This window comes from Hippoglossus stenolepis, chromosome 1, assembly GCF_022539355.2.
Source record: "Hippoglossus stenolepis isolate QCI-W04-F060 chromosome 1, HSTE1.2, whole genome shotgun sequence".
Taxonomy (NCBI): domain Eukaryota; kingdom Metazoa; phylum Chordata; class Actinopteri; order Pleuronectiformes; family Pleuronectidae; genus Hippoglossus; species Hippoglossus stenolepis.
The window spans coordinates 3,914,370-3,936,564 of NC_061483.1; the positions used below are offsets into that span (position 1 = coordinate 3,914,370).

Consider the following 22,195-nt stretch of genomic DNA (forward strand, 5'->3'; position numbering starts at 1 on the left):
GGACACGAACTGACCACGGCAGCAGCAGCAGACGATCCGCCAGTCTGACTTTGGTTCTCAACCAGTCCAGGCGCCGATAAACGGAGAACGTTTCCCTTTATGGCCCCGTGGAGGGTGAGGTGGTCATATCGGCCTCATCGCTGTCATTATTATCAGCTGCAGGCGTATGACAGAGATGGTGACGATTTTGGAGCTGGAGTTATAAATCAGGGCTGTTCCCCCCCGTTTGTCTGCCGCTCGCTCTCCTCTCCGCGCTCGCTGATAAAATGTTGTCATTATTTGAATAATAAGGCTCTTATCTCGTTGAATTACTATTCAGCCGACCACTGCGTTCTCTCTACATCACTCTGCGCTCTCCGACTCCTCCTCTCCACCTCTAACTTCATCACACGCTCGTTCACGCTTTATCTTCTGTCCTGGCCCTCACCTCTCCTTGTCCCTCGTTCCCCTCGCTGAAGTGGAATCAGACCAATTCGATTGTTTTTTTTAAAAACGCAACCCAGGTCATTGTGTTACCTCCACCAATGTTTGTCTGTTTGCAGAATGACACAGTAACTACTCAACTGACCGTCTTGAAACTTGGTGGAAGGGTCGGATATGGGCCAAGGACGCACACATTCACTTTAGGAGCAGATTCTACGAAGGGGGATGATCCAGGATTTTCTTTTACATCGCGACACAGGGTGTTTTTGGACATTTTTTCTGGAACTTTGTGAAAAATATATGCAGCGATCTTGATGGAAAAAAAGCAGGCATATGTAGAGCGCTAATTTCTAATCGGCCTTGGTGGTGATATATTCTTGTTTCTTGTTTTCTTATTTTTCCATCACACACTTACATCCACGTTTCCAAATTTAGGGCTGGAGAGACATTTCCCAAATATTCCCAATTAGAAAACAACCCAAAATGTTAGATACGCTCTTTGTTATCACATCCATTGCTCTTTCATTGCACTTATTGGAGTCATGCACGAATGAATTAATTTATTAGGAGGGAAAATGAGCTCCAGACTGAAAACTGAAAGTGTCACTCTTGCTTTGCTTCTAAAACACAGAACTGAAAGCATTGATTTTTTTTTTCCCCCCCTGAAGGAGCCAGTCAGTGTTAAAGCTGTGAAACGACTGATGTGGGTCAGAAGTTACAGTGAAATATCCATGTACTGGTTTTGCTCCTCCCTGTCCCTGATGGGGAATGTGCCCTCCCATAAATTTCAACCGGCCCCAAATGTTGTGCTCACAAATAACATATTGCTGCAGCTCAAGCTTCCCCCGGATTGGTGGAGGACCCAGCAGGTAGAAAAAGCCGTATCTGCCACTCAGGTCGAAGCCAACAAGATGTGGACAAAACTCAATTTCAGCATTAATGAAATAATACCACGGTTAATGTGCTGTCCACTGGAGCAGGACACGAGGTCAGCTCAGGGTCACACCTCTGGATGCTGGGCGGCAGACCACTCACGCACATCACTCCGTTCACAGTCATTGCAAATTTGGAATTTTTCCCAGTAGTGATGTTGGATTAAAAGATAATTTAATTACGTGGCAGATCTGCAGCCGCGCATTCATTACGTGCTTTGAACTGTCAGATACCAGATGGTACTGAATGAAAGCTGTTCCCCCCCCCCCCCTTGTGTTTAATAAACTCTTTTCCATAAGATTTTGGAGTAATGGTGTTTATATCCTCTCTTCCAGGGTTACTTCTTGCTGTTTGAATCCATGCTGGACTCTGTGCTGTACGCCAGGGACCTCTACTTAGCTGATGGCGGCTCAGGTTGGTCTCTCAAGTTTTCTTTCTCTTTTTTTAAATCCTCCAAAACACACACAAACAGCGTCACACACATTATAGACTGATAAATACATTTCACATGGTATACAGGATAAGATTCAAATGGAAAAGGTCCATTAATAATCCCAAATGCTTTATTATCAGTGGATCACTCAACCTGAGACCTGCCACCTCATGTGTTGACTATACTTCATTTAAACGAGTTTCCCTGTCCTTGCGTCTTTGTGACAAGTGGCAGATCTGAAAGCTCTTCTTTTCAGCAGCCATTTCCAAAGTAGGAAAATTGTTTAATATTAGTTTTATACGCCAAAAGGAGCATTTTTGGATTGTTTCGTTTTTACAAATTCAAAATTGTTTCCGCAGAGATTATAAAGTTGGAATAACTGAATAATAATGAGTGAGTACAGTAGTTTTTCTGTATTTCTTACCAGCTCGGTCAAATTCAACACAAGCAAGCTGCAGACCTTGACTCTTGATTTTGTAGAATCCAACAAAAGCCAGAAATTAATTCGAAGGTCACTCCACCAAGGCCCAACAGGCCCTTTAAATTCAATCGAGCCTAAAAAAAAATCTGAGATATCATTCCCCTTAATATGCCTGTTTAGTTTTAATCAAGAATGAATTATTCCCAGGCCCATGTCCCATCCTTCCACCAAGTTTTTTAAAAAATCTGCAAAATCAGCTTTTTTGCTGGATCCTGCAGAAACAGAACCTCTTTGGCGAAGGTACTGAGTTTATATTTGTGACAAATGACTTGACAGTGGGAAGGACGGTTCCTCCTTCTATTCAGAGCGATGCTCCGAGGTGCTGTAACAAACAGCTGAGTGGGGACGGTCCAGCCTGTGGGGAGGCTCAGCAGCTCATCTTCAACTGACGCGCAGCTGTTGTAAAGACAACACGTCTCCTGTGTGGCTGGCCTGAAGGATGGGAGGAGAAACATGCGTGCACTCGTGACTTTTACATTTTGCCTCAGTAGCAGCTTGGCGATGACGGTTTAGCCTTATATCCTGCTTCTTTTTAACCATAAAAGAAATGGATAAGAGGCAAAGTATTACCAGCAACACAAAAGAGATGAATATCTGACATTTCAAAACCCTGTGGTGCACTAAGAATACCGTTTAGGTGCATGTTTGTGTCTTTGAATGTGCATCTCAGTCTCCTGGGTCGTTCCATCTCTGCCACTGACCATATTTAATGGCTTGTGCCAAATGCAACCCAACTACGGAGCGGTTCCACCGCGCTGCCTTTAGTGGCTCCTGGGGACTCGTGAGAAAGGTCACCCTCACCTACAGAGACAGGTCTGTTAGCGAGGAAGACGGGACGAGCGAAGGTGCGACCCGAGCGAATGAGAAAGTGACAGGTCAGAGGACAACGTGTGGTTCGTCGTGAGCCTTTAACCCCGACGCTCCCGACCGGGGCTGCTCTCACTGGATCCAGTGGGAAACACTTGAAACCAGAAAGCACCATCGACCTCAGCAAGTGGAACACTGGTGCAATACTTAGCTCGTTTATTTTTACTGAACCTTTTCACAATAAAAGTTCTCTATCAATCCAGCCAGTGTACTTTCCCAATAAAACAAACGGAAAAGGCGCTTACACTTCTTATCACACTGATGTTTGTTAACGTGTTCGTGTTTCTGGTAAGTTTGGTTTTAATAAGTTATTTAGTGTTGTAAGAAAACGTCATGATTGACAGCGGAGATTGACTTGCGATTGGTCGAGTGCATATATGGGCGGGAACTTGACACCGTGGCTCCAGAGGTAAACACGCCCCCAGGCTGTGTTCCTGTGAGCGAATCCGTGAAGCAGATATTCCTGGATTTCAGCACAAAAAACAAGGGTACACACCCCTTAACCTGTGTCACTCTACACACACTTCTACATTTATTCAGCGGTTGTGTGTGTCTGTGTGTGTTTGTGTGGACGTGGCTGCGCTGAGTTATTCGTCCGGCCCCGCAGCACTGCAGCTGTATGTGTGTTTAAGCTACATTAGAAGAGAGTTACAGCAGCTCCCTCATTCTCCGCACTACATTAACCTCCCCTTCATCCTTAAATGTGTCCCTGCATGCCTGGCACGGCACGGCACAGCACAGCATCCAGGGGAAAGGGATCTGTTTTGTCCCATGCAACCCCCCCCCCTCTTTCACAGCCGACCAATGGGGGAGATAGAGAGAGCAAGGGTGGTAGTGGGGTGGAGTGGAGGGGGTGACAAACAGGCTGTGACCAGCGAGTCGAGAAGGACGCAGATGTCAAAGCCATGAATCTGGGGACGCCCATGTACCCCCCTCCCTCCTCTTCCCCTTTCTCCCCTCCATCCTCACCCCCCCCTCCCATTCCTCTCTCTGTCTCTACTTCTTCTCCAGTGTGTCTCGCAGACGGGCCTGTCCAGATTCTGCCCAATCAGCAGCTTCCCCCTCCCTCCCTGCTCTCACCTGGCCCTCATAATTACTCGCTCGCTTCAGTAATCAGAGTAGAATGAAGTGACAAATCGGCTGTTTGCGTGCGTGTGTGTGTGTGTTTCTCTGTTTGTGTGTGTTTCTCTGTGTGTGTTTGTGTGTGCGTGTAAATATGTGTGTGTCACTCACAGGGTCACAAGCAGGCTTCGGCTAATAATGAGAGGCCATGAGTTGCCCATCACTGAGCCGTCACCATCCATTCACATATTTTATGGCCCCGGCGTGTCGAAGGTTATTTGCGACTGTGCACATCAACACACACACACATGCTGAGTCAAATATATTTAAAACAGTAGTGATTGGCAGGCTTGAGTAATAGTAAGAGTAATAAGTGGTTGTAAAAAAAAAACAAGTTAGTGGTTTGCTCCTTAATGGAGAATAAGGTCTGGTGCCACTTTGGTTTCACCGCAGTTACAATGATTGCAATTTTCTGGACCTTTTGTTTTCGCTTCTTCGGTTCGTCCTCGATTTTGTTTTGAAAAGTCTGATAAAAGTGATGTTAGTTTAAAGGTTTTTATGAGGAATGCCTGCTGCTGAGAACATGGTAAGAACGGAGCCTGTTCATTGGTTCGCTGTTTGCTTGAAGAAGGTTTTCCGCTCGTTGTAGCTTTAGGGAATTTGAGACAGTAGAAAGAGTGACGATAAAGTAGAGTTTGGTGGATGACGGGTTCAAACATGGACTTTCTATTATTATGATCAGTTTTCATTTACAGTTCGGTAGCTTTAGCCAACACAACGTTTTGGTTCGGATTCGCAAAAAAGGAAATCGGATGTGTCCCTCGATTATCAAGCAGGAAACAGAAATGTGGATGTAACTCGTGTCCAACAAATCACATTGTGATGGTAATTAGACTTAACGTGTTCTCGCCCTGATGCTCACATCTCAGGCCTCATTTCCTAACCTTAATTTTTGCTCTCTTAATTGTTTGGTAGATTATTTTTGCATTTTGTGTTAAAACATATTAGCTTTCGTCGCTATCTGCTGTTGTTGCTGCTGCAATTTCTGAGCTCGGTGTAGCTGTGGACTTTTGCTCTCACTAGCAGCTGCCATCCATCTAATATACTGACCTTATATTCCAGTATTTGAACTATCTGATTTTTTTACTATGTGTCTGGATGGCCTACGCTGGAAGTTATAATATTGCCACGGTAATATAATATCAAGCTATAATGGGACTCAGTAAAGCACAGACCTCCACCAAGGCCTAATAGAAATTCATTCGAGCTGCACCAAATATCACAGTCTCGTAGATATCAGTGCTCTAAATATACCATTCATTATTCCATAGGAAATTGGTAGAAAAAAACGTGTCCTCCTCTTGAACCGGATCTGTGCCTAAAGGTCTTTGGTTCGTCCTCTGCCCACGTCCCATAGTTCAAACAAGTTTAGTGGAAATATGTTTGGTAGTTTTTGCGCAGTTCCTGCCGACTGACATACAAACAAACCAGGTAACAAATGGACTCAGCAAAAACATACGTTGCTCCTATCTGTGGTAAGTTGCATGTTAAAATATAAAGTTTGCCATATCTGTATGTGCAGTTTCAGCCTCAGGCCTCTATGCTGGCTAATGTTACTTCACAGTAGGAATAACCGAGGCTTCAAGCATCTCAGCTCTGGCTTAATCACCAAGCATATTAACCATACAAAGAAATGTATTCAGATGTGAAAACACAATGACAAGACATTAAGGCTCATGTTTAATGCTCATTTTAAGACGTGGATAATGTTCATTCAACAGACAGTGTCATATAATATGAGCAGCTGCCTCTGCTCAGTCCACAGAGATCCACCGTGACATCTTCCATCTTCTAAAAAATATTGGTTTTTCTGAGGTCACAGCCTCCGGTCAGGTCTAAAGAAATGTATGACCAAGATATAGCGGGGTGGGGGTGGGGGGGTGATGTCCAGCAGCAGTCATTTCTCTGAGGTGATAAAGATGATGTTGTCTGTTGTAAAACTCTGTGTTTCACTGTTCTGGCCACTGGCACAAGCTTCACAGTCCTCAAACTATTCCCAGGTCACACGAATCCCCAGCAATTCATACACGATTCCTCTTTCTGCACAGTAACGTGTGGTTGTCAGTGTTTCCAGATACAAGCAGGATGACAGTGTCATTGATGCTGTGCAGGTTCAATCGGCACAAGCAACTGATGAAGGGAATAATGGACAGAAGGACGCTGGTGGTTGTTTTTGTCTTCGTGTCCGTTTGAGGATGGAAATAAGGACAAGTTCCCCTCTTCTGTTAAAATGTAATCTGTGCGGCACAGAAAAGCTTTTCTCTTTCAACTTCAGGCTCATAGTGTGCGTCCCATTAAAATGAACTAACGAGTTCTCACTGATCACAACCTCCGGAGGAAAGGAACAGTCGCTGCGCATATCTCCACCGAATATTACACTTATCGTATTTGGGGACATTTGAGTGCGACCAGTTGATTTCTGTAAACTTTGTACTTTATGGTATTATCTACTGTATGGACACATACTCCTGTGTACTTTGGTCTGCTTCAAACTATGTGGCAATGCTTTGGTTTTTATCTTGGAGATGCACAGGTACAACACAAGCTCTGTCACCTATGGTTTGAATCAAAGACTATTTACAAAATATCCTGCTAGCCTCCTGGTGGCTGGCTGCAGTATAGGTCGTAAATGATGAACCGAACTAAAAGTTTCCTTAAAAATGGTTTCCTTTCATTTTAGGTGGTTCTTATCACACTGACGTATGATCGTGTTCATGTTTCTGATAAGTTTGGTTTCAGTTACTTATTTGATGATATAAAAACGGGTTGAAACGTGATTGACAGCTGAGAGTGACGCATTGGTTTGTCAAGCATTTGCATCGAATGATGTCACCGGTGCAAGATGGTTCCCCCGCATTCGAGAGATTTTGGCCTCATTTTCGCGGAGTGGACATCCATCTTTATTTCCAGTCAACGGTTTGCATATTCTCATCGAGTAACGTCGGGGATGTGGAGCAGCTTTTTTCCAGGTGTCCACATTTTCCAGCCATTTAGTGAACAAAGTGTGAAACTAGGACAAAATGGTCATCAGGCCCTGATTTGTGCGCACGTGATGGATACAGTCATTACAGCAGCCTCAGGAAATTGATGCCAGGCTCCACACCCACAAGGCCTCGTGATTAAAGCTGTTGTAAATGTTTTTTACAACATTAGTGGACATTAAGCGCGTCTCAGCACTGAGAATAGAAGTTTGTCCGCCGTTTCCTTTAGTTGTGATTGATGGTCTTTTGTTTGAGCACAATAACTTCCTGAATGGAATCACTCACAGGTGACCAGGCAGCCGTGTACTAGTTTATCACACTGACGCTGCATTTTGAGATGCAGTGACCTCCAAAATTATCCACTGTGACACGTTTGTTTCTGTGCTTTTCATTCTTTCAGTTGTGGAGTGAATTGATCGGCGCTTTAAGCAACTTTCAGGTTCAGTGTAAGTCCCTCGTCAACAGATCAGTGGTCAAGCGACAGACCGAAACGTTTCCTGCTCGGGGACCTGGTGTGTGTTTGGCATGCGAAAGAAGATCAAGTTGAAAAAGTTGACTCCCGTTTCCCCCTCTTGTTTCTCCACAGTCTATCCAGACCTTTGTAACATCAGCCTGGCAGCAGTGGGCGACACGCAGAGGCACCAAGACCGCATTGCATTCTGGGACGACGTGTACGGCTTCAACATGGCGTGCATGAAGAAAGCGGTGGTGCCCGAGGCCGTGGTCGAGGTGGTGAAAGCAGACTCCCTCATCTCTGAACCTGCAGTCATACAGGTATGAATGCAGGTGAAATTAAGTCCTGTAACAACACAGATATTTTAAAGGAGCTAATAAGGTTTGTAAAAATTAATTGTTTCTTAAATAATAGTACAAATTCAAGAGGGTGACTTCACTGGTTGCATTTCCAGGAAATAAAAGGAATAATCTAAATTATATTTCTGTAATTTTATAAAAATAAAATAAGTTGTGTAATGTGTCGTGAATTTAAAATGTGCAATAAATAATGTTTAAATAATTCCCAGTTACTGCGTAATAGATTTTTGGCTTTAAATCCCCCTCCCTACTAAAAAACTGGATTAGGAAATAAAAGGGATCAAAATGTAGCTGCGTAAAAATATTTATTTAGATTTTGGTTCTTTACAGAATATTGTTTACTTCAGGCTTTAAAATGTATTTAAATCATAAAGTCAAAGACGTCAATAATCAATCAGAGATGTGCAATTTCTTACTTTTCATTTTACTAAAAGAATTTGAACATTTTATAATTACCAATTTATACTGAGCAAATTTAGAAATCTAACAGAATCATTTTTTTTTTACTTTTAAGCCGATAACCCCCATCGTCTCCAAAGTAAAAACATGAGCCTCTTCTTAGTTCAAGCTCATATATGAATGCAATCGGCTCTTATGATAAACAATAGATAGTTTAGTATAGTTTAAAACTCATTTAATTAAGTTATCAGTTATTTCGTTGTGAATGACACAAACAACACAATATCTGATCATTTACACACGTATCAGACGTACATGTTGGTAAACCACCGTGTCAGTCAAATTCTCTGTGTGTGTGTGTGTGTGTGTGTGTGTGTGTGTGTGTGTGTGTGGTGCAGCAACAACACACAACACAAGAAGGAGGAATAGAGTTTGTGAGGGCCAAGCAGTTAGGACTTAGACAGAAAAGGAGAGGAGTCAGCTGTAGAGAGAGATAGGGCCCTAAGGGTTGTGTGTGTGTGTCCGTGCGTGCGTATGTGTGTGTGTGTGTGTGTGTGTGTGTTGCCGTAGCACTGGGTGATTGATCTATCTAATCCTTGTTTAAGTTCCTCTTAAGGAAACTTCATTACTCTCAGCCTCCTGTGGATTGAGCAGTTTTCACTGAGCTGATGGGAGTGCACACACATTACGCAAAGATAAAGCAAACACACAGCGCACACACACACACACACACACATCTGAGAACGTGGACACCTCTGAATCTTTCTGTACAGCGATTCTCGTCCCCTCTTGTCTCTCGTTCCATTGCGTTACCACTCCTCTGGCCCTTTTCCCGCTAAGCAGCATGTCCTCCACCCATGCGTGGAAGTGATGAATGAGGGGAGAACTTGATATAATGGAATTTGAATCTTGTAATCGATAGTTTCTCCCCTCCAGTGACAAATAGACAGCCCCTCTGCCCAAATTACATGGACTCTCATCTATTGCCTCCCGCTGATACGATCCAATAACATTCCATTAAGGCTGGCTGCTATTCCGTAAAATTGAGAGCCCTTTCGTGGAATTATAAATTCCCGCATAACAGATAGGGCTGTTTGGCTGCGTGAATCTTTTAACTGGCAACCAAGTGAAGCTGCCTTATTTAAAGTTCAGTCATAAATTAAACACTTTTGGGAGTAATTTTTCACGAGCGTTGCTTTCAATCAGTGGTGAGGAGCGTTTTTTTACCATCAATTACCATTTCAGTTTTTATCCTAAACTTCTTTCTGCCGAGTCATTCTTCACTGACCATATAAATTACTGCACATTTATATCTAATGCGATGGGGGTGGGACTGCTTCTCTCCGGTGAGGCGTCTGATGGCAGATGATAGTGTTGATGGTGGTGATTCTCAACAACTGGTTTCCGGGCTTAAGAACTTGCTCAACCATTCTCGGCTTAAATCTGTGGCAGTCGCTGCTCAACTGACAGAAGCTGTTAGCCCACTGGATCTGAAGACAATTGCTTAGCCGTCCCATTTCAATGCCGCCTCAGAGAAATGTCCTTCCATTCCCGAACAGCAAAGGATCCAATGGCCGTGTCCCTCTTGGACCAACTTGGCGGCTCAAAGTAGTTAACGATGCAACGGTAAAGGCAGAACAAGTTAGCGATCCTCCATCGACCAGATCGGTCTTTTCTCGGTTCGACCTTTAAAGGACGCAGCCCCTGATTTAGGCCACAGCCGGTTTTACCTCCCATCAGATGTGTGAGCTTACAAATATTGACAGACATATTTCATCTGGCCTTGTCGTAGCATTATCCTGTAGCTCCTCTTTTATCGCAGCTATTTTGTGATTGTCAATTTGTGATTTTAGCAGATTTGAGTTTTCCTTCGATTAGCTTGTTGCGAACCAAACTAGCTACGTAGTTGTCTGGAGCTAATCTGTTGCTAATGCAACATTAAGTAAATGGTAAATTACTTTTCGGATAGCTGTTGTCTATTTAACTGTTATTGCCTTTACTCTTGTGAAAGCTTGTGTTTGTGAGATTAATTACTGCACCGCTGTAACTCCTCTCAGGGCTTAATGCTGATGTTTCTCTGGGGAAACTCACTCTCATCCTGCCATAAAGCACGACCTGCCTAATTTGACAGCAGCTCTGTTCTTTAGTGAATCCTATTGTCTTGTTACTGTACGGATCAATTTTTACAACACCCTCAGTCCGAGTAATGTTCGTGGAATCTCGTTGTTTTCAGATTTGCAATCACTGCCACTGAATTCTTTGTCCAGTAATGTTTCCACAGCTTCTTTCTCTGAAGGCACTTCGCAGCCTTGCACCTTTTTAGTGGAATTATGTTTAACTCGCTGCAAATCTGTGGACCTGAGGGCAAAAAGGAGACATGAATCTGCAGTGTGTCCTTTTTATGGTAAAGGGTAAAAGGAGCCTTTAAATAAACTGATCTTTTTTTATCTTGCTGATGTCAACCTGACACAATGTTTACCCTCGTCAGGTTAAGTAAATATGTTTAACAGAAGGTTGGAGAAGGTCGATTTCAGATGATACCAAAGAGAAAACAAACCACTGCGTTATTCAAGCTTATTTGTAAGAGGAAACGAAGATGAGCAGTTATCCTTCTTAATCCAGTGCTCAGTGTTACTATGCTCCCTCTATTCAGGAATCCTCAGTGTAAGTACAGGTGTACTCACTGTTTGTATAATTATCTGACTAACTCAAACTTGTGTTCTTGATTCTTCCTCATGCATGTCTGTGCTCATTGTTCTGAAATTGATCACAATGTGTAGTTTGATCCGTGTTTTTGACTTTTGACTTCCAACAGACGCTTGACTGTAACAGAGTTTGCCTGTCTGAGCTGGAGTTTGCATCGGACTTCTGCTTAAAGATAACAAACACTACAGAATGCACTGTAAGTAACACACACACACACACAACACGCACACACACACACACACACACACACACACACACACACACACACACACACACACACACACACTGAGTGGGTAGTGTAGGACCACAATATCCACATTGCTATGCAAAATTCAAAGAGCATGTTGAGTTAATACATTTGTTCTTGGGCATCAAAATGCTAATAAAATATATGTCTGAGTATTTTAGCTTATAGCATTTAATATGTATGGTGCTAAATTGCATTTAGACATTTTCCAGATATCAATAAGATTTTTATTTTTGTACCTGAAACAAACATTTCAACATCCACTGTGTCCATCTGTCATTTATTCATCAACCTGTCATTTATGAGAGATATTTTGAGGAAGGTAATGATCTAAAGGCGTCAGTCAGGTCACGTTGATAGATCACGTCTCTGTTTTCGAGAGGACGTCCGTCAGTTGAGTATTTAATGGAGTTTCAAATTGAATCAGAGCAGCCGGGGCTAATGTGACTTTGAATTACATGTCATACAACATGGTGGATGGTGACCGTCCTGTCGTTCTCTCACACACACCTGTTTACAGAGGGTTACCCAACACTTTGTCTGTTCTTGTTGTACAGTTTGTTGAGTCGATTCATATCTAATCAACCATCTCACTGATGAGGTTAGAAATCGCTCCCATCAGATTATATATCTTTACTTTGCATGATTACATTTTTTGTAGTATTTAAAACGTTAATACAAGCACTTCCACACATTTGTATTTTAATCATATTGTTTGTCTTGCAAATTATTGCATTCTGTTGTTATTTTCGTTTTAAACAGCATCCACATTTTTATTTAGAATTGAGGGTGTAAAACCAGCAGACTCATTTCATAATTAAAACTAAAGGGGAACCAGAGAGTGCTTTCCTCCGCCAAGGCCCAACAGCGCCTTTATGAAACCACATTTAAATTCATTAGATCCAGATCTTTCTGCACCAAATCTCACACATTTCTTTCATCAAGATTCCCTCAAGATTGAATGGGTTCTTCCCTGATTCCTACAGCATCATTCCACCAAGTTTCGGGTTAATCCCTCCGGTAGTTTTTGCGTAATCCTGCTATCAGACAAACAAATGTTGATAATTTACTACTTCAAAACATAATCCCCCCCCCCAAGATCCCATGGACGAAGTCCACCCGGCTGAGCCTCTGAGTCGTGGTGTGTAGGTGCGCTTGTCCAATGACAACACAATTGTCTGTGGCATAAAATGGAAGTGGGTGTCCTCGGTAAGGGTCAGCTACAGGCAGCAAAGCATGGAGCATGGTTTATGAGTTTATTAGAGGTGATAGCAGCCACCATCAACCCCCCCCCACCCCACCCCAAAACTCTTCCCCACCAACCTCCCCTGAACTTGCTCCAGCGTCTCGGCCACATTTCTCTTTCTCCCAGTAGCGAGCTGCCGGCTTCACAGCGGCTGCAAGCGCCGACTCTCTGCGGCGTGAGAAGTGATGTGTCTGTACGAAAGGCCTTTGTGTTGTGGAGCGGCTTTGTGCTGCAGTGTTACTGCACTGTCTGGTGTATCGGTTTAATGGATAATCAATAGGTGGTTATTATCTGGCCTGTGCTCCCTGGGTAAGGCCGGTGGATTTAATGGGATTTGTAAACATCCTCTCATTTTTCCTGTCTTCTCTTTCGCCAGTAATTGAAAGCGACTACTTTCTATTTCTGGGATGTAAGTCCAGTCGTGAGCTCGGCTGCAGCGTAACAGATGATGGGGTCGTGCTCGTGTGGTACAGAGGTGTATTTCTTCAGGGTTTTTTAAAAAAAATCCATTTTTAGTTCCTGTCAAATCAGCCTCAGTTGGCATAATTCAAATATGTAAAGGATTTATTCCTCAGTCTTTGCTATTACACAGATATCCTGTGGTTAAGGCATCACATACAGCATCCAGCCCGTTTGTCCCAGAATGTACAGATGGATCATTGACGTGCAGGAGTCGGCCGAAGTTACCATAAAGATACTGATCTGTAGTCAGCATCGGCTACAGCTCCTCAGTAGTAGTTAAGGTTAGGATGTGTGAAGGGTAAATCGCTCCTGGACCAGTACTTTGGGGATCGGTGAGCGGCTGCTTCTCCCGTCTCGTGATGGAGCGCCTGCTTTTGTTCTCTCGCCGACAGTCCATTCATCAGCTCAGCCTGCCTAACCTTGCATTAAATGAACAGCACAACCCCTGCGTCTGCGCCGATCACGCACAAGACAAATCCTCTTGCTCCTGCTTTGTTTTATCCCTCCTCTCCTCGCCTCCCTTTTTACGTCTCACACGCTCGCTGCCTTGTTTACATCACGTCTGCCTGTGAAGCCAAACGCAGAACACCGTGCATTGGAAAGTGAAAACAGAATTTTTGGAAACGCTTGCAAATACATTGAAAAAGGGAAAAACTGAAAAATCTAATTGACAGATGTTTCTACACCTTGATTCGAGTCAAAGTGGTACATGATTTGGAAACACACACACACACACTTGTCTATTTACACGTTTTCACAGCTGACGGAGCATAACGGAGCCATAACCAAGCCACCAAACTGTCGGCAGAGCTCAATTGAGTCACGACACAGATTTGTGGAAGGTTGGGGGAAAAAGATCTGCTGCATCCAAGGTTCCCAGGAGCCACTGTGGCCTCAGTGGTTCTTAAATGTGAGAAGCTCGGAACAACCAGGACTCTTCCCAGTGCTGGCCTTCCAGCATAACTGAGCAATCAGCGGAGAAGGTCCTTGGTAACAGACACGGTCGATACAAGAGATGGACGACACATCTCCACTTCCACAAATTGTAACAAAAATGAGGGTTCTGGCGTCTGGGGGCTTCTGGGGCCACGCTAATCAAGATGGAGAAACATCTCAAAGATGATCACGAGACATTGGAGGCACTTCAGTAAAACGTCATCGTAAAAATAACTGAATACTCAGTGTTACTCCAATTTTTCCCTGTAAAAAAAGTTTGGAAATCCTGTTTTCACTCTGTTATGGGGTATTTTGTGTAGATTGAAGATTTAAAACTTTCCTCATGAGGCTGCAACAAAACAAAATGTGAAAAAAGGGTGAAGGGGTGAGGTTACTTTCCAAATTCAAGGTTTTTCTTGCTGAAACTTTCCTTCAAACTTGGATCAGAACTTCTCTCTGTTCATCTGTATCCTTTGCTCTGTTCTTACCTGAACTGTAAAGCAGGAAGCACACAAGTGCCTCATCCCCCTCCTGGAGGCTGAAAATGATGTATGCTGATGGCGTGGCAGGAGAGAAGAAGTTTCTGTCTGTAATTAATTTTAACACCTCTGTCTCAGCTGCTGCTGACGTAGCTACTGTAGCGCTACAGAGAAAAAATGTCTCTGCAATCCATCTCCAAGCTACTTTCCATCAAATTTAAATTGTGTGTGTGGGGGGGGGGCGGCCTTCTGGACTGACAGGGTAGGCACTCGTCAACTTCAAGGACAAGTTCAGCACATTAGGGAGGGAATTGTTAATGGAAAAATACTCTCTCTGTATATCCTTACATAGGATTCAGAGGTGTGGTATCAGCCGACTGTCAATAAGAAACGCTTCTCTGGCTTTTTCCAGTTCACCGTATTAGTTCATTTCTGGTTTACTCCATCAGTTTAGTTTCAGGTTTGCTCCCAAGTCTCTGCAACAAAGGTGCTGAGGAAAAGGTTGTCATGACAGAATAGAACAGGAAACTCGAATAGAGTGAACACCAAGGCCCAGCTGTCGGTGGCAGAGAGAGCTCAGCGCACTGCAAATTAAGAAAACAACTTCATCAATTTGACGACGCGTGCGCTGCAAAAAGTCACAACACGTGCAAATACAGGAACCCGAAGAAGAGCAGATCCTTTTAAATTGAATGGGTACTTCCTTCCACCGAGTTTCGTGGTAATCTGGCGCGTCAAAGCAGCGTTTCCCATTAATTGTGGCATTCCGCCATTTTCCGCCATGAACCTTTTTTTAATTATTATTATTGTGCAGCCATATTTGCCACGTGTGTCCATAAAGTTGTTACTGTCCACGTGGTCAGACCTCATAGTGTCAGCTGAAGTTGTGCACATACCCATAATGCAGTTCTCTCATCAGTGAGACCTTGTCTTTCACTCTTTAGTCTTGCACCCCTGTTATCACCATAGATTGAATGATCTCAATGGGAATCTGCAGAGAAATTGAAACTAAATTCTTGGATCTGCCCATTTATGTTCTCATACCACATCCCTCCACCAGGTTTTGTGGTAATTCCTCCAGTGGTTTTTGCGTAATCCTGCCAACTAACAGTCAAACAAACACAAGAGAAACGGATGCACCCAGGTGGATAAAATATGGAATTCCCCAGAAAATTGTGAGTAAATGTTGTTTCAGTTTAATATTATTCTTCATCCATCTCCCGACCTGAACTCCAGTGTGTTCAGTTTCTCTTTTCTCTCTATTACCTTGAACAAAGCTCAGCGATGCGGCTGATCTCAGGTAAGGTTTGACTCTGGACCTCTGGACCTTCTCCGACGGTTATTTGTCTGAGAGGCCTCACCAGTGAGGAACACCGACGGGAGGTGGGCTGCAGCTGAGGTGGATTCGTGCTCCAGGGAGGAGTGATGCAGGAGATGGGGAGGGGAGGGGGTGGATTCACACCAACCTTCCCGTGATGTGGTCGTGCTTGAAGCCTCCACGCCTGGATAAACCCCATCAAAAGTGCATTAGCCCTCTTTTCCCCTGCCCCCACCCTCCCTTCCCCTCAGTGCCCCTCCCAAATTCCCTCCCCTTAACCACCCCTCCCTCCTCCTCCTCCTCCCCCACACAGTCGTATAATAGTATCTGGCCCGGCCACGGCTCGCTGACACACAGCCAGGCAAAAGGGGAGCGATGATGAATTGCTCCCTGTTGGTGTTATCCATGATGATAATTATTAATTTTCCCGGCGCTCTTCCCGGAGAACGGGGGCCGGAGAGCGGCAGCGTTGCGGAGCCTCCTCCGTGGGCCGTCGAGAAGCCCACCGTCATCACTTATCACAGACAGAGCCGGGGCCCAAGGCTAAACGCTGATGAAAATGAAAAACGCTCACTCTAATTTGTCCTGTTTCTGGTTGTGTGGGTGTGTGTACGTGTCTCTGTGCGTTAAGTTTCCCCTTTCTTCTCCTTGTCCATGTCTCTCTATCTGTCTCTCTAACACCCCCACACCCCCACATGGGAACATACATTTTAAACATGACACATTCTTTAATTTGAGTTTTCTGATTATTCTAAAGTGAAAAAACAAGATTTAAATCAAGACTGCATTCCATAATACTTTTTGCAATCCACATTAAATCAAGACAAATGAGGAAATTATCAGCTCAGCAGCTTTTGTTTTTGGCCTGTTGTGGCTCATTTTTTTTGTTTTATAGCACATTTACTGTTTAGTTCAGCCTGTGTAAGAACTGTTATCAGCCTTATTTCAAAGAAGACAGGCAGCTGGGTGCTAGAAATGAGCCAATTAGCTTCTGAGAGTCACTACTTGGCAGCGAGATGGTGAAGGATATAGAAGATGTAGCAGCTAACGAGAGTTTATGTTTCCCTCTGCGTTTGTTAGGTTGCAGGATTACACAAGAACCACTGGACCACGTAATTAAGTTTCAACATTTCCGTTGATTTCTCAGAGAATAAATCCTGGATCTTGTTATTTATTATTATTACATATTTATTACTATATATAATAATATTCTGGATCTGGTGGATTTAAATGTGATTTCTTTGAGGGGACTATTGGGCCTTGGTGGTGGTTAACACTCGTTAGTAGTGCTGTGTGTCTGTTGGCAGGAATACTCTGTCCCCTCTCCAAGGCGCTCTTCTACTTTAACGGTGTTTTAATCCTTATGATCTGAGGATGAAACCTCCTTCACTGTCGAGTAACAGTTTTCAATCCCCATCTGGACTGAAGGTTTCAGTCCTGCTGTGTCGTTTTATTCGAGTGAGTTAAAAAGTTTGACAAACTCTGCCCAGTTCAAACCGTAAAAACCCTGTGGTCCACTATATATCATGTGTGAAGCATCAAGGTCTTTATTGTTTATCTGATCACTTTCACATCTTTTGTGTTTTATGTGTGAGGCCGTTACTTATTTTTTTCCTTTTTAAATGAGATTTTAATGGGGCAGCGAGCCGCCGAGCTTCTCCGCTGGTTTTTCTATTTGCAAGTTTCACTCTGTGGCCTAAATTTTAATTGCCCGTCTCACTGCGCTGTGAAAGTTGCACGACGCAAGAAGTGACAATCAATCTCGCTTACGAGGCGTTGTCATCGGCGGCGCGGGATGAGGGTGATCTCTGCCTCGCTGGCTGAGAGAGGTGAGTCCGCTCTTCCTGACGAGTAATTACGGCTAATTTCCTAATTACCTCGGCACCGAGCGTCTCTGTAACGTTCATTAAAAGCCATAATTGCATTGGGGTGACATGCTCTTTTATCCTCTTTGGGTTCTTTTCTGGTGGTTTAGCTGTGAGCTAGCGGTGCCGCCCCTGCCTGTCTGAGTCAATAAAGGTTGATTGAAGCCTCTGTGCGGGGGAGTGTGTTGAACACAGCTTCCTGATCACCAAGTCTGCATGTGTGTGTGTCTTTGTGTGTGAAGTGTGTGTGTGTGCAGATGCATCACGAAGACAAATATCTCTCTTAGGATAAAATATTAAAAGGCAATGTGGGACTTTTACAGAAGAACAGATGGTTTTAGTGTTTTTACTTCTCCAAGTGATACAAACCAATAAACCCCCCCCCCTCAGCCCACCACCATCACCACCTTGGAGCCACTAACCCTCCCCTGCCCCCTTCCATCCCTCCCTTTCAATTTCCTCTGTATGTTTTCATGTTTTTACTTCTCTTTCTCCTCCTCTCCTCTCTCTCTCTCTCTCTCTCTCTCTCTCTCTCTCTCTCTCTCTCTCTCCCCTGCATTGATTCGGCTCTTCTTTGTCTTGGAGAGCTGGCCTCCAAGTTGTCAGCTGCGTCAGGATTAAAAGCTATTAGTTCTGCATCATTGCCACTACAAGTGCGCTCCTGAGATTGATAGAGTGCCTCTCTTCCTCCAGTGGGGGGAGAGACGGGAGGAAAACAAGCCTGGGGGGTGGTTTTTTACCGGTCACCTACAGGCGCTCTGGCCCGAGACTCTCCCTCCGTTTGGTTTTTAGATGCGTGAATTGGTTTTCACTCGCATGTGTTCACACCTCTGCAAATCCTTAAGAAAGAGCACATTTCCATGCACATTTTTTTAACCTGCATGAAGGAGAAGAAGCCCTGGTGTTAAAATCCGTTATTCGGGATCCTATCACACATCAGCACTAAGTTCAGGTCTGAACACGACCAAATGTGTCCTGAACGCGTCTTGAGATCACATTCAAGACGCATGAAGCCACATTCTCTTTGCTGTGTGAACGCAAATCTGTCCTGGGACACGGAACGTATTCTTACGCTTCTCAGGGTCCATGTGTTTGTGGCCACGACAATAACGCTGACCAACACATAATTTTCGATACTTTGCTTAGATGAGTAAAATCTTTCATTCAGCAGCTCCTGACTCCTCTCTCTCCACCTCTCTCACTAACAAACAAATCCTTCAGAATACCTGCTTGTGTTTTCTTATTGTCCTGGTGTGTATTAGTCAGATGCCGGCAAATTCATATCCATTGGGATAAAACCACATTGTTTATTTTCCTTTACTGACTCCTCTTGCAACACTGTCACCAGAAAAGCCAGCTTCGCTAATTTCATGTCCCAAGCTCCAAGATATATATATATATATATATATATATTTATTATTAGTATTATTGTCAGCAGAATTGCTTCAACGTTGTGGGCGGCTGCCTCATCATTTATTTCTTCTGTGTCCCAGATGAGGGGAGAGGGAGCACATGAGACACCGAGCTGGTTTTGAGAAGGAGGAGGAGGTTTGAAGGAGACAACAGTTTTTATACGAGTCGTATCGATACACATCTGTTCCAGGATGTTCTCCTACACTTCTCCTGACCACACACACACAGTCTGAATTCTCTGTCTCCTCTTGCACAATAGAGAAGCAGTTCTTATTTACTCCCTTGTTCCTAAACCCAGCAGCTCATTTAGCTCATTAACCCCCCCAGTCTGGTTCTGCCCCCTGCTTCTCTCCCAGCTCTGCATGTCACAGTTGCAGTGTAGCCAAACAAATCCAGGGGTTTATTGTGCTGTCACATTCTAACACACCCCTCATATTTCATTGCAGGCAGTTGTCGGCTACTTTGACATTTTCTTCGACAAAGGCTGCGGCAACAAGGTAAGCAGCGGCGGCAACAGCCCAAGCCATTTAACGGAAACTCAATTATGTTCACGCTTTAGCATGTTCCTCCTCCCCGAGGCGTTCGCTGGCAATCGACAGGCGTCCTAGCCGACTGCTGATATAAGCACTTACCCAGCAGAGCCAGCCGCCTGGAACAGCCGATGCCAAGCTCCGTGAGCAGCACAGACACCTGCCTTTTGATTGCACTTCCTCTTGTACCTGAGACTCGGGCTGCATGCTACGGATGATGCAGTAAATTACCATCTCCACCGGGAGCTAAGGAGGGAACAATGTAACAATGTAAATACAGTGGAGATAAGTGTTATTTATGATATGGACCCGAACTAATAATGATTCTATGAGCGCAGACGTGCAGCTTTATTTAAATCCTAACAAGACTCTGTCAGGTCCTTGAACTTTTAACTCTGGGCTCATTGCTTTGGGTTTTCAAATGTTTTCATTCCAAACCTTCCAAAGAAAATCATTTCAAACAGATCTTGTGTCCTTGACAATCCAGAAGTTGTGAATTTTGTTCTTTCTGCACCAGGTGACGTTCTCCACGGGTCCTCAAGACACAAAGACGCACTGGAAACAGACTGTGTTCCTGCTGGAGAGGCCCATTCCTGTCCAAGCAGGTCAGTAACCACGCAGATCCCCGTGAAGACAAGTTCAGTTCTGTGTTTAGATTTGTGTTTTCACAAGATTTTATTAGGCCCCATTGGTTTGTCATAGCGAGCTGCGGCCTGGTAATCTGTCTGTGGGGGGAGACGCAGTCAGGCTGGCTGACGCCCGTTATCTGTCACCCGCAGAGACAGAGGGAGATCACAACCAATCACGCGCAGCCATCAGGGGACAGCATGTAAAACTCTATCTGATAGGCGGTGGCAGGCGTCTGAATCATGACACGTTGCCGAGCGCTTTGTAAATGACCGGCGAAAAAAATATTTATAGAAAAGCTGTATCAGCAGATTAAAGTGTTATTAAGCGCCGCAGGTTACCGTGAGGCGCTGCTCTACGGATGTTCTCGGAAATAAGTTCCTGTCGCTTTCAAACTCGACATTCGCTTTTTGTGAAGTTCACCTCACCCGGTGTTGGTCGATAATTAAAATGTCATCATCAGCAGAATGTGAACATGTGGTAGGTTTTTTTTTTTTTTAAACCGTAGTGATCAGAATATAAAGAACATCTCTCTCCTTAATGTGCATTTTTTTTATGCTTACACCACAATTCCAACTACAAGTGGTTATAATCTCTCTTATGTTTGATAATGAGATATCTGCACTGGTGTTTATTTGTTTGTGTTGATGTTTGTTTCTAAATGTGAACGCCACAAAAAAATAACAGCAGTCGTATCCTGTTTAAATAAACACACAATATATCAACTTGTAAATTTGAAAAGTGTATAAAATAAATGACTTATATTAAATGCAATTAGGCAAATCGCTGAGAACGCTCTTTCAGAGATGGGCGAATACCAAAAAAAAGGAAACCCAACTGGCCTACCCTAAAAAAATATGAGAAATAAATAACCTACGTGGTTCATATCCTACTTTCTCCAGAGAGGAAAGGATAAAAACACGGGCATGGCTTCGCAGAAGAAACGACCATAACACAACATCAAGCTGTATCCGTTATAAACTGTGTTCTCCCAACCTATATCTCGTTTGAAACTATAATGGTTGAGCTCATTCAGCAAAAGTTTCTGCCTCTTCATCGCAGACTAGTTTTCTCTTCTTCGTCTCTCGAGCTCCTTCACGTGTGCCGGAGTGTTTATCGCACAAAGCGACTTTTCATCAGCTTGCAAATGACCCTGATGTGGGACTTGTTTTATCTTATCCGGCTTTGATTAACTAAATAAAGACAAATCTCCGTCGTTATTATATTTGTTGTGTGAAAGATCCTGTCCCTGCTGTAAGCACCGGCCGCTTGTTGGTGTTATCATAATAATCGTGGATGCTGATGTGGGGATGGATGATCCTCGCGGCCGCCTGTCCCCTCACTGACCACATATCAGATGGAGGCCACTGTAATAAACGACCTGCACGGGAACGAAGGCGCTTGATGTGAAGCCAAAGCTCCTGCTCAGCTCGCTGCCACGACAACCAGGACGATAAGAACCTCAAATCCTGTGACTCTGCTCAAACGCTATCTCAGGTTTTCGAGCTCCGCTGAGTCAGATAAACGCAGCAGGGTCTGAAAGCCCCAGGGCGACATTATGCTAACAGCGTGCGTAGGTACAAGAGACTGCGAAGCGGGGCAGAGATGGATTTGATTGGACGATCAGGTGCAGAATTTCACTTTGCATGCACAGACAGGCTGCGTCTTCCTGGTCTTTAGTTCATGTTTATCCCTGGAAGTTTTGCGAAGAGGGAAACCGCTCTTCCTCGCAGTTGATGACGTTGATCCCAAAACAAAACAGTCAAACAATTTTACAATCGCACATTTCTAAAAATCACATTTACTCAAATTTATTGAAAACACAAATTACCACATTGGCCTTTTTGTGGCGTTTGTGGTCAATCCATCGTCGTTGATTGGTCAAGGGATGGCACACAGATACTGGAGAGAGGG

General features: G+C 44.0%; 1 protein-coding gene across 3 annotated transcripts in view; it reads left to right on the top strand.

Annotated features, from left to right (window-relative positions):
* prmt3 (protein arginine methyltransferase 3) overlaps nucleotides 1–22,195 on the top strand; it is a 46,595-nt gene that overhangs the window by 19,198 nt on the left and 5,202 nt on the right. The window contains exons 11-15 of one of the 3 annotated variants that reach the window (XR_007032769.1): nucleotides 1,692–1,770; nucleotides 7,827–8,014; nucleotides 11,268–11,354; nucleotides 15,589–15,703; nucleotides 15,806–15,919. Coding sequence is in view for 2 of the 3 variants with exons in the window: in XM_035156912.2 (XP_035012803.2) it covers nucleotides 1,692–1,770; nucleotides 7,827–8,014; nucleotides 11,268–11,354; nucleotides 19,571–19,621; nucleotides 20,172–20,259 (493 nt within the window). In the remaining variant the exon portion in view is untranslated. Of the gene's footprint in view, nucleotides 1–1,691; nucleotides 1,771–7,826; nucleotides 8,015–11,267; nucleotides 11,355–15,588; nucleotides 15,927–19,570; nucleotides 19,622–20,171; nucleotides 20,260–22,195 lie in introns of those variants that run through there. The other 2 variants (XM_035156912.2, XM_035156920.2) reach the window with 2 other exon arrangements.